The 12,428-nt window shown below is 36.4% G+C and overlaps 1 protein-coding gene across 4 annotated transcripts; it reads left to right on the top strand.

The window, feature by feature from the left end:
* Positions 1-866: 866 nt before the first annotated feature.
* On the top strand, positions 867-10,497 carry LOC132056864 (serine/threonine-protein kinase STY13). Of its 4 annotated transcripts, XR_009414992.1 has the most exons (8): positions 872-1,743; positions 2,222-2,354; positions 2,618-2,813; positions 3,326-3,450; positions 4,621-4,779; positions 8,264-8,329; positions 8,370-8,470; positions 9,843-9,980. XR_009414992.1 is itself a non-coding variant. In XM_059449253.1 (7 exons), exons 1-6 carry the CDS (start codon positions 1,532-1,534, stop codon positions 8,444-8,446), a joined length of 1,008 nt encoding a protein of 335 aa, XP_059305236.1. In that variant the 5' UTR covers positions 867-1,531; the 3' UTR covers positions 8,447-8,470; positions 9,843-9,980. The 4 variants fall into 4 exon arrangements, 2 of the variants coding, with proteins under 2 accessions (XP_059305236.1, XP_059305235.1); XR_009414991.1 differs by having other exon boundaries at positions 867-1,743; positions 8,264-8,560; positions 9,843-9,983; XM_059449253.1 differs by having other exon boundaries at positions 867-1,743; positions 8,264-8,470.
* The last annotated feature ends 1,931 nt before the right edge of the window (positions 10,498-12,428 follow it).

The following is a 12,428-nucleotide window of genomic DNA, read 5'->3' as shown; positions in this document are numbered from 1 at the left end:
TTAACTTACCATTTAAAAAGAAAAAGACTAATCTGTTCCAAAAATATAGCGTATTTTCACTCAACCCGATTTTGTATTTCCGTGTATTTCATTGTATTTTAAAAAATTTGTTCCATAAATAGCTCCTGATTTCACTGGAGCGTGTTCTCATCGTTCATTGTATTTCTACATATTTCAAAAAAACAGAAATACACGCGTTTTTTAAAAAAAAGTAGCTACGCTTGGTAATTTTGCATTTTATAGTTATATCTAGTTAGAAGCCAATAAAAGGTAGCTATTTATGTAAGTTTCACTTTTTTTTGTTCTGGGAGTGCTACCCAAAAAATGGGGCGTGCAACGCGCGAATTCAAATTTAGTCAGACCCAATGCGAATACCACACATCGAGTGGGAAAAAAATTATTCCTTCTGTCCCAATTTATGTTATACACTTTCTTTTTAGTCAGTACAAAAAAGAATTAAATATTTCTATATTTAGAAATAATTTAACTTAAAACTTCTCTTTTTACCCTTAATGAAATGATTTACAGCCGCCACACAAATAAATATGACTTGTCTTAGACTATAAGTTTAAAAAGTTTTCTATTCTATTTTAAACTCCACGCCTAAAATTATATCACATAAATTAGGACGTAAAGAGTAGAATTTCACATTAGAAAAGCCAATTAATTAGTCAAAGAGAAATAAAGGTCTCTTGGCTGCATTCGATAGCTTTGGCCAAAGCATCCTTATCTCACACACGTCCAAAATCCTCTAATAATATTATTCCAAAGAGTCCTCAGTGCTCTCCACGTGTCTAATACCCATTTGGTTACACTTTAAACGTGCTTTCTTTTTAATATTCAAGTTATTCCCCTACTTTTCTTTCTCTCTTTCACTTTATACCCCACACTCTCAAGAATCATCACCGGAAAAATAGACATCTCCAAGAAACACCATTTTGATTGTAGATAAGAAGAGTTTATAGTGCATAACAAAGTTAACCCAAATACCCCCCCCTCCCCCCCCCCCCAAAAAAAAAAAAAAACAAAAAAGAAAGAAGAGTAAAGTTCGAAGCTTTATAAGGGTCTTCTTGAAAGTTGCTTGTTAGTTCCTCATCTATATATGCATGAAATGAAATAGTTTATATACTATATATTTAGGTGCAACTGTAAGTTTGTCTTTGTAGCTATCTTGTTGCTTCCTTTGAACCTTCTTGCTTTTATTTTTTTGGGGGGGTTTAAAAGATCAAGTCTTTTATTCTTTTTCAAGAAAAGGGGTTGTTTTTAAGTAATTCTTGGAATTTTAGATCGGTTAGAGTTGTTTTTCTTTTGTGGGGTTTGAAGTTTTCAATCAAAGTGAATTCTTGGACTTGGAAGTCAGCAGTTTATGTTTCTGAAAATTGTTTATGAGGGTTCAAGTTTTTCCTAGCATAAAATATCCATAGTATTGACTTTCAGTGTTGAGGAAAGAATGGCTGTTTGCAAGTAATTTTTGTGTTATTTTTTGAGGATGAGGCATTTAGGGATAATCTGATTTTCGAGTTTTGCAACGATGAGTTGCAGTGAGAAGAGTAGAGAAAGAGAAGAGGAAGTGAATTCTGTTGGTAGTGTAGAGAGATATGTTGAAGGTGTTTCGCGTAATGGATCAATAGTAGTACCCTCAACACAATTAGCTATTGATGAGAGAGTGTTGGTGGATCCAAAACAACTCTTTATTGGAACGAAAATTGGCGAGGGAGCTCATGGAAAGGTTTATGAAGGAAGGTATATAACGCCGTTCTTGAAATGTTACTCGTATTTGTTTTAGGCTAATGATTTGATTTGATCATCACTGTTGTTCTGCCATATTTCATTTCCTACTTGAAAATTGTGATGATTTTATCTATAATTTGCTTTAGGTGATTCGTGAGTGTGACACTGTTCCATTGGTTTACTAGTTAGATGAATACTATGTAATTCAGAAAATGTAGCATGAGAGTTTGATTGCCATTTGGAAACGGCTTAAAATTGGAAATTGATATATTTATTGATTCTTACGTAGTAACGGGGAGTAATTGTTTTCTTCTGGTGATGTTTCTAATTTGGCTATTCTCTGTTGTCATGGGAAACAGTCAAACGTGTCAAGTTCTGTCATTTAGACAACATGAAGATAAAAAAAATGTTTTTTTGTTATTTGGATTATCTGCACCCTGGTTTTATTGTACATTTTTCATCTATCAGAAACTGCTTCGTGTCTCTCCAGGCATGGTGATCAAATTGTTGCGATAAAAGTTCTAAATGGTGGTAAGACCTCAGAAGAAAGAGCTTCACTTGAGGACCGTTTTGTTCGGGAAGTTGTTATGATGTCCAGAGTAAAGCATGAGAATCTTGTAAAAGTAAGTATCATTTTTCTGTTTCTTCCAAGTTGCTTAGACTACAGAATAATATTCCCATTATCTTTTCAAAGTGCTGTTGTTAACTTCCTTTGAGCAGCTGTTTTTTGTTAAGTTTAGCAAGCAGTATGGTGTGAGCTAGTAAATATTCTTATATATGGTTATTTTAGGTTCTGGAGTTAGCTCATGTTTCTTTTCCAATTATGTAACTAAAGTTAGTCTTTTCATTTTCTACGGCCATTCACATGATGGATTCTTGTCTGCAGTTTATTGGAGCTTGCAAGGATCCTTTGATGGTTATAGTGTCAGAGCTGCTGCCTGGAATGTCCCTTCGGAAGTACTTAGTCAGCATTCGGCCGGAAGTTCTTGAACTTCATGTGGCCTTAAATTATGCGCTTGACATTGCTCGGGCCATGGAATGTTTACATGCCAATGGCATTATACATCGAGATCTAAAACCTGGTACCACTTGGCTAGCTGAGCTGCACAAGAATTTTATTTTGTTGTTATTCTTTGAAATGTTAAACAGGCCAAATATTATGGTTTTAGACTATATTCTTTTATCCATCAATATTTTACTGCTGGAAGAGTTCTTTTTCTGGGTTATCTTATCATTTTATGTTGGCTCTTCTATGGTCAGTAATCTTAGTACCATTGAAGGAAGAAGTTATTAGTGCAGACATTGTGGTATATTTTTCTGGCTCCACCATTCACTTCATTGCTTGCTCTCTCAATCTCCTTTTCCTTTTATAAAAAGAACTCAATGTATAGGTAAGCCAACAGAGGATAGCTTAGATCATTCTTAGTTGATAATTTTCCCTTGATGTATGGGTCAGTTTATGCTGCTAACTTGGAGTTTATTCTTAAGTTGGCATCACTCTTTTTTTACCTTCCCTATTTCATTTGTTAGTGTGCTTTCTTTTTTAATCTTCTCCTGTCTAAGAAAGAGCACATGTGAAATGTCATTCATGCAGACAATTTGTTGCTCACGGCCAATCAGAAGTCCGTGAAGCTTGCAGATTTTGGGCTAGCAAGGGAAGAGACCCTCACTGAGATGATGACAGCAGAAACTGGGACGTACCGGTGGATGGCACCTGAGGTTTGTATCTATTTAACCACATGTTAACCAACCCCATAATTGCACGAGTGAACCTTGTAGTTTTCTCCACTAGACATGTATATCAGCACCACTTTGAAAGTTGCTGCTTGTTATTATTTCATATCAATATATCAATATCTTTTTGTATGGAAGATTAAATTATTGGTAATATAAACTTACATGGTTGAATAAAATGGTTAGGGACAGTAACTATTATTCCACTAATGGAACTTGAGCAGACTACACTTTGTATTTTCTCGTCTGATAGATTAGTAAAGGCTGGTAATCATGATTAAGAATAGGATTATGTACCTACCGCATATGACTATATGCCCAAGTATTGACCCATCAGAATTATTTGCAAGATTGAGGTGAAAAGTGACTCAGAGTAAATAGGTGATGATTTGAAAACCAAACTTCCATCCTATTTACCCGTTTACCCACCTCTAGAAATTGTAATACGTAAAAGGAGTTTCCTTAACTTATAGTAAAAAGGAAACATATGCCCCTAGGGATCTTATAGTTGTTAGAGCACAGTCCGCGATCCAAAATCTGCTACATACAAAGGCATGCTATTTAAATGGAGGGTGGGGGGTGTCCATTATCCACCGAGTTTCGAATTGTGTGTCACTGTCCCTCAGGAATTTCTCGGTTAACCAAAGAAAGCATAAAAAGAAAATCTTCATATGTAATTTTTAATTTCTCTTCTGTTCTTTTGAATCACAATATTGAGATCTTGATCTGAAGCAAGCCTTAAACTGTTCCTTTTATAACTTACAAAGGGATAAATGGAGCGTGTACTTTGGCCTGATGATATTCTTATCCAATTTATTATCTTAATGCTGTTGTATATTGTTGTCATCATTTTCCAATCGCCTTTATAAACTACTATCCTCTTGGTTAATTTGGTAATTTGGCGCCCTCAAAAGTGTATTTATTTTGTGATACTCCTATTGTAACTCCCCAATGAACTCTTAGGAGTCTACTATATATTTTATGTATGATGGTGTGCACTAATGCTTTGATCAAGTTCAAATCTTTTGTCCTTTCTCTCTTTGTACTTATTCTTTCAATTATGTTCTTACTTGGGTCAGTTTCAATACGTTTCTATGTTTTATCCTGATTTTAAGGTTACCCACTTATCTAAATTAAATTTTTTGTTTTTTGCAGTTGTACAGTACTGTTACATTGCGTCAGGGGGAGAAGAAGCATTATAATAACAAGGTTGATGTTTATAGTTTTGGCATTGTCTTGTGGGAATTACTGACAAACCGCATGCCATTTGAGGGAATGTCGAATTTGCAAGCTGCTTATGCTGCTGCTTTTAAGGTACAAAGGGTTTTTCTGTCTTCATCTAGCTTTTCCGTACAATATTTATTGCAGTAGAATGAAGTATGCTCTTTGTTATTTTTTATTATGACTGTATAAGAGCCAGCCCTTTGGATTAACTTCATTAAAATACCCAACCATCGAGCTTGGCTTGCTCGAGGATTTGAAATCTTGATCTACGACTCACTTTTAGCTTGTGAAAGAACAATATAGATAATGCTGATTATCAGATCTCCACATCCAGATTAAACTTATGTGGTTGACAATGGCTGCTAATAAAGAGTGTTAAAGATGGTCTGAGAAGAACTTCTCTTTTCTTAAAGGTAATGATCAATCTCATTAATGGGTGCCAAGGGGGTATCACATCCAGTTAAAATAAGGATACTCAAGAAACGTACGGAAACACGATAGAATGATTATATCCTCCCAAAAACAGTCATCTTTCCAACCTTAGCTTGTCCACAAAGTTTAACTGATCTCTAGAAGAAAGGTGGTTATCCTTGCATCAAGGGTAAATATTGAGTTATCAAATACCCCCGGGGCTTGGGTTCAGCGATAAAGATGTGTACGCCATGAGTACTAATCCTGGCTGGTGAGCCCAGTTTGGTACTTAAGTATCTTTTCATTGGTACTTTCTGTCGAAGCATTCTTCTCTTCCTCTCCTACCATTATTCTAATTTAAACATTTTGAAATTGAGTTTCAACTTTTTGTATTTCTGTCGGAGTGACAACCCTTCTAGCTAACTGAGAAGTCCTTTGCAATGGGGGAAATCACCCAGGCAATGCCACAAAAAGAGAGCAAAAATGGCCCAATTGCATTTATTATGAAGGGAAATGCGATTGACTGTTCCCCTAGCTGGTTTTTGAACAATTCATCCAAAGATAATGCAGTGTTCCCTTGTTGGTATATGTAATAAAAGTACCTCGCTTTCTCTCTAGAAGAAAATGAATAATTCAATGTAAAGTTGCTGTCGTTGAATCCTTTGGTGTTCTTCAACCAAACATATACTGGTTGACTTCTGGCTAATTATGTGAACCAATTAACTAGGCTTGCTTATGTCAAGAAGCTTATGTTGTGCCTTGACATCGGAGTCCATCACTGAGGCTGTGACGAGAGTCTTCACTGGCTCTTATGATCTCAGCTGTCCGCTTGCCATGAGTATTTTTAGTCTGAGTGAAGATTGATATGCTCAATTAGAGATAAATGGAAGATGTAGAGATCCTCTAGTTCTAGAGAACCTTTAGTCTGTTGTAAAAGACTAATTTTCTTATAATTGGAAGCGTCATGGTAACAGAGGATTCATCTTTTCAATAACTGAAAAATTCCGAGGACCAATAGTACACAGTTCGAAACTCCGTGGATAATAGGTCATCCGCTCTACCGTTTTCAACTTAAATACTGGGTTTTTATCTGCGGCAGAATTCGAACTTGTGACGTATGCCTAACGTTCACACGACAGGCTGCGCTCCTACCACTAGACCAAAGGCTGGGGGAGGGTTTAAGAGGATTCATATAGCTCATTTCAACAAATTTAGTATTGAGAAATAGTTAATTGATGGTTGATTTGTTAGACTTTTAGTGGGGCTAAGAGATGAAACAATAGGGTGGTGGTGAAAATGATTTGATTAGTCAAGTCTTTTATAAAATTGAGTTTGGAGAAAGAAAGACAGAGTTTGATCCTATGAAAGGTGATTGCTTTGTGATCACTTGGATGAGCGAGAGACAAGATATGAGAGGATCTGAAAATACGTGTCATAGGTATCATTGTTCTGCAGCGCTTGTGTATATAAAAAAGTCAAGGTTACAAATCACATCACATGAAATAGAGATTGACAGTACCTAAATTAGTAGAAGTTGAATAGGCACTCAAGCTGAACAGGGTAGGTTTCAGGCAATCAAGCTGAACAGGGTAGGTTTCAAGGTTTTGATCCTGACAAGGTTACATATAAGTGAGCAACAATCAACTTTTTCACAACTTGACCTTGTTCTCTTACAGCAATATCCTATAAGAGTTCTCAAGTAGTAGGTGGTGTAATGAATGGTGGCATGACAAGTAGCATTTCTGTATGCTAATATCAAAGCACATTTTACCGCCTCAAACTAAAGAGTATTAATTGTTGAAGTGTGTGACCCATCTCATTTGAAGGCTTAAACTGTTGGGAAGAACACACTTTTTATTACTTATTACATTTTGTCTCAACACGCCTCTTCACGTGTAAGCCTAATTTTTTCCGTTAGCCAAACACATGGAATATTTTTCTTCATTGCTGGTGGCGGTGAGATTTGAACCCAGAACTTCTTGCCTGCTCTGATATTATGTCTAAATGCATGACCATCTCATCTAAAAGCTTAAGTAGTTAGAGAGAGCACAATTTTGATTACTCAAGTATATTATGTCTCTAACATAAATAAAGATATACTTAATGGCATTGAGACATAAAAATGTTGCATTGCTAGTTCCTCTTTGCCAACTACTCGTAAATAGATTCAATCTTTTTGCTACTCTCGTTTGATCAGAGTACTCAAAAGCGAAAAATGCAAAAAAGTTAGTCTGTTGCAGCTTTAAGCGCAAAACACGAGTAAAACGTGGACTTAAGCGAAGAAAAGCACCAACGGAAGGAAAAATAAAAAGTAGAAAGATATTGCAAAAAAATGTAACTCTAATCACAAATAATAATTATTTGGGATAATAAAATGAAGAACTATAATTAAGATATATGTGTGTGTGTGACTTTTAAATTTTTGATTTTGGTGAAAAGATGTAGCTTTAGACTTTTGGATTTTTACTAGCTAATTTTCTTGTATTAAATTTCTAATTTCTTATTCTTGAATCACTTTTTTTTTTTTTGAAAAAAGGCTTAAGTCATCTGCGGCCACCTAAACTTGTTCACAGATTCCGCTTAGTCACTTCAACCCAGACTTGTACCTAATTGAACACCTCTACCGCTCCAGATTTGAACCATTTAGACACTTTTTTGATAATCAACAAAAAATATAAAGTGTTTATGATACACTCGCAGTGACGTGGCATAGTGACTAATGAAAAGATGAAACGTGTCATTTGGGTCCAGAATAATAATTAAAAATGAATTATAGGGAGAAAGAAAAGAAGAACTATTGTTCAGCCAAAAAAAAAAAAAAGAAGAAAAAAACTAATTTCATTTTACCCCACCTTCCCCCTTTCCTTTGCTTTTCCCTGAACTCTCTCGCCGGCCGGCCGCCAGCGTTGTCCCCTTAAAATGCCGCCTTCTTTCTCTTTTTCTTGTTCCTATATTAGATTTGCTTCTTTCTTTTTCTTTTCTATAAGTGTATTGTTTGAAATTTTTAATTATGGATCTTCTTTTCAATAAATAACCCACCACCAATCACTCATGGTTCTTCCCCTCTGCCACTGCTGACCCTCCAAACCTCTCCATTTTCCGTCTTTTTTTATTTTATTTTTAAATCTGATTATTTTTTGGTCAAAGTTTATTTTTTTTGTAGCAGAAGAGAGGGAGGGAGATTAGAAAAAAAAAATCGTGGCAGTTTCCATTTTATCCAGGGAACAAGGTAACAATGGTGGCAATTGTCGAATTCAAAGAAAAAGGAGGAGGACATGGTGGTGATGGTGATTTTCAGATCTTAAAAAAGATGAAAAGATGGTTATTACAGTGGCAGTGGCATTAATGACGATGGCGGCAGCGGCGGCAGGTTGGTGGTGTATGGTGGAGAATAATTTTATGAAGAAGATGAGATTTTTTTAGAAAAATCAGCTAAATTTAGACCTTTCACGCGTCTATGGTAAGTGTATTACTCACATTTTGCCATGTCACCAAAAAGTGTCTAAATGGTTTAAATCCGGAGAGGTTTAGGTGGTCAATAGGTACAAGACTGAGTTGAGGTGTCTAAGCGGAATCTGTGGACAAGTTTAAGTGGCCGCAGATGACTTAAGCCAAAAAAAAAAAAAAAAAAAAAATTTGGGGGTAGGGGAAATGGGGGAGGGGATTACAAGGTGTGGAATCGAACTCTCACCAACAGGGTGAAAGTCCAGGTAGCCAACCAACTAACTGAGCTACTAAGATTCCTCTTAGTCATAATCACTAAAAGTTCATACGTTTTCTTTCTTTTTTTTTTTTTTTTTGGTGGGAAACTGGTAATGTTCAGCCATGACGTTTTCTTAACAACACATGTATCACTTTGTCAAGTATATCCATTGTCTAGTGTTGTGCTCTTAAAGACAAAGTCTATTAGGGAAGATACACTCGCCTTAGGACCTGGACGCGTAAATTGAAGCACCGACTAAGTGAGGCAAAGCGCCCCAGCTTGGCTTCACCAAGATTCAGGGTTTAAACACTCTTTAAGCGAGTCTTTAACTGCAATGATCCCGAGAAACTTCTCCTACTTTTCTTTTGGAGTTGCATCAAATATTGTCCACTTTCCTTGTTAAAATCACAAAAAATCGTAGGGGGCTCATTTATTCTCATAAACAGTAACCTTTACCATATTTTTCATATATTATTCAAAACGTCTTTCCAACACTTCTCTTGATAATCATACCAAGTAAAAGTGGACAAGCAAATTTGGATGGAGAACTGAATGCATCAGGAATGAGCTCAATTGCCCAAAAATCCTGGGTTATGCATGTAGCAAATTTTAATTTAAATTCTATCACATGGTCTGCGTAATTGTTTATTTACATTTGTATGATGACCAAGATCATGACTGCTTCAGGGGATTCTTTCTATTGATTATAATTAGGTTTCGTAAATCGTAACTCTTGTTGCAAAAGTCATTGTCAACATTCCTTGGCATCCATGCAGTACATTTAGGTGTATGTGAGGGTAATTGAAGTAAAATTGTGCTCTTAGATGGGATGTGGTAATCCCCTTTCTTTTTTATAGTGATGGTGCAGTTTTAACATTGGACTGAAGAGTGTAAGCTAAGCTATTGTTTGTCTTTTGACTTTTTCCATGAGATTGATCTTCATACTGATCATTTACTGTAGTTCTTGTGAGTTCTCCAATTAACACATGGTGTTCTTGTTGCTTTATGTATTAAATTTGTTTATGACCTGGAAATGCAGCAAGAGAGACCTAGTATTCCAGAAGATATTTCTCCAGACTTGGCATTTATCTTACAATCATGTTGGGTGGAAGACCCTAACATGCGACCGAGCTTCAGCCAGATAATTCGGATGCTCACTGCATATCTCTTCACACTTCCACCGCCCTCACGGTGTGTACCAGTAACCGAATCTGTGGAGCAGACGGTTTCCAGCAATGGTACTATTGTTGAGTTTTCTGCACGAGCAAAGGGAAAATTTGCTTTCCTTCGCCAACTTTTTGCTGCAAAGAAGGTTAAGAACTCACAGTAAGCTGGCACATTTCTGACACTCGCTGGTAGGACATCTTTCCAAGCAGAGGGATGAGAAGTGTTGAACAGAAACAATGTTAGTCGACTAACCAATAAACAAAACAAAGGAAGAAAAACAATAGTTAATGTCATTGTAAAGGAAGTTTCTTACCTGTACTCTCTTGTTCATATCCAATCCTCTCATTTTTATGGGAACCTCTGTAGTTTAGGCCGTATAGTAACACTTTTCTTTTGTATTTATCACTTGGTATCAGGATGGTGATGGCTGCTTCCTGACAGATGTTTCTAACAATATATGTTGCCCTTTAGAATGCTATTCATCTTAAGCTAATTTTATAAATATATGTTACACTCCTATTATGGTAGGATTATCTTATTCTTCAATTTTATTGCTATTGTTGTATCTTTTGCTGTGGTCATCTTTATTATTTTGATGTGAGTACTTTTCTTCTTCAATATTTGTGTTGTAGTTTTTTTTTTTTTTTTTTTAACTCTTGCATTTTTTTTTGTTCAAACCTATTTATGAAAACTTTTTTTCTTGAGCTGAGGGTATATCGGAAACAACTTTTTTACCCCACAAATTGTTCCAACCTATGTTTTTTTTTTTTGAAAAGGTAACACTAGTATATTTATCCAAAAAATCGACACATACAAACGGTTACAGGTCTCATAGTTACAAAGGAGTATAGAAGATCTTCAATCCTATAACAAAAACTTATATAGAACCTAAGACATCCATAAATGATTCTAGATCTTCCATATACTTCTCTCACATTTACACCAAAAAGTAGAATAAAGCAAGGCAGTTCATTTTCATCTTCTCGTAAAGAATTACACTTATTTTCAAAACATCTAAGGTTTCTTTCACTCCACAGACTACCGAGATGCAAGTTGGTATAATTCTCCATCTCTCTTTGTGGCTAGAAAGGTTGGCATAACTATTCCACATCTCCGGACTTGAACAATTTTCTCGGGCATTATCCATGTTAACCCTTTCAAATTGATGAATAAACTCCATATACAAAACGTAGTCTTGTAGTGAATAAAAAGGTGACTAACAATCTCTCGCTTCTTCACCACAAAAGAAACACCTTGGACTAAAATTAAAACCCCTTTTCATGAGATTTTCCCCACTTAGTATTGCACAGCTTAGCTAACGGACAAAACAAGAAACTTTGTAAGGGATCTTAACTTTCCATATCAATTTCCATGGCCGGTGGTCAATCGCTTTACGTAAATGTTAAAAGTCTTGTATGGCTCCTTGACGGAAAACTTGCCTATTTTGTGATTACGCAGTTAGGCGATCTCATCATCGGATGGTCCCTTAAATTGCTCAAGGTCTTGTAGGAATGCGCTGGTCTGCGAATCTCTTGGTCATTTAGTAGTCTTCTAAAACTCAAATTCCACCCGATTAGACTATACCTGCGCCACGGAGGCATTTTGTTGTTTGGTTGAGGATGTATATATGGGAATAAGAGTTTCAAATTACCTTGTTCTAACTAATTGTCTTCCCAGAAGAATATCTTCGTGCCATTTCCTGCTTAGTTTGCAATTTCCCTTGAGCTTTGGCCATTGATTCACGATAGCTCTCCATAAAATTGTTCCATAAGTACTAGTTACGGGTTTAGTTGTCCGGTTGTTTTCCCCTTTCATATTTCACACTTATCACCTCTTTCCACAAGGATTGTCATTGGAAGCAAATCTCCAAAGCCATTTCATCAAAAGGATTTGGTTTTGAGCTTTCAAATTCCTGATTCCCAGGCCCTCTGCCTTTTTGCTTCTTATTAGAGCCTCCCATTTAAACAGGTGGATCTTCTTAGTGTCACTGTTACCCTCCCAAAGGAAGTTCCTTCTCAAAAGATCCAATCTCTCAATAACACTCTTAGGAATAGGGAATAGGGAATAGGGACATATGTATGTTGGCATGGCATCTGAAACACTATTGATCGTGTTAATCCCCACCCTCCCTCCCCACTTCCTCGGGGATAGATATTGGCTCTTCCAGTTCGCTGCCTTTTTTTCACATTTCTCAACCACCCCATTCCGCGCACTGCTTTTAGCACCAAGGGGCATGCCCAAATAAATAGTTGGCAATTCCCCAGAACTCCCTCCGAGAACCTCAATCAAGGAGGACAAATGTCACGACCCGAACTACCGGCCATGACGGGTATCCGGGGCTAACCACCGAACACCGCTCGTTACGTTGCTTATGCGCTCTCATTCATACTATATGCTCGTAATCATAGAAATCTATTAACATTTGAAACATAATTACTTTTATAAACATAAGCCCTTT

Source organism: Lycium ferocissimum, chromosome 5 (assembly GCF_029784015.1).
Source record: "Lycium ferocissimum isolate CSIRO_LF1 chromosome 5, AGI_CSIRO_Lferr_CH_V1, whole genome shotgun sequence".
Taxonomy (NCBI): Eukaryota; Viridiplantae; Streptophyta; class Magnoliopsida; order Solanales; family Solanaceae; genus Lycium; species Lycium ferocissimum.
Note: the sequence above shows the minus strand (reverse complement) of the source record. Positions and strands in the feature narration are given on the sequence as shown.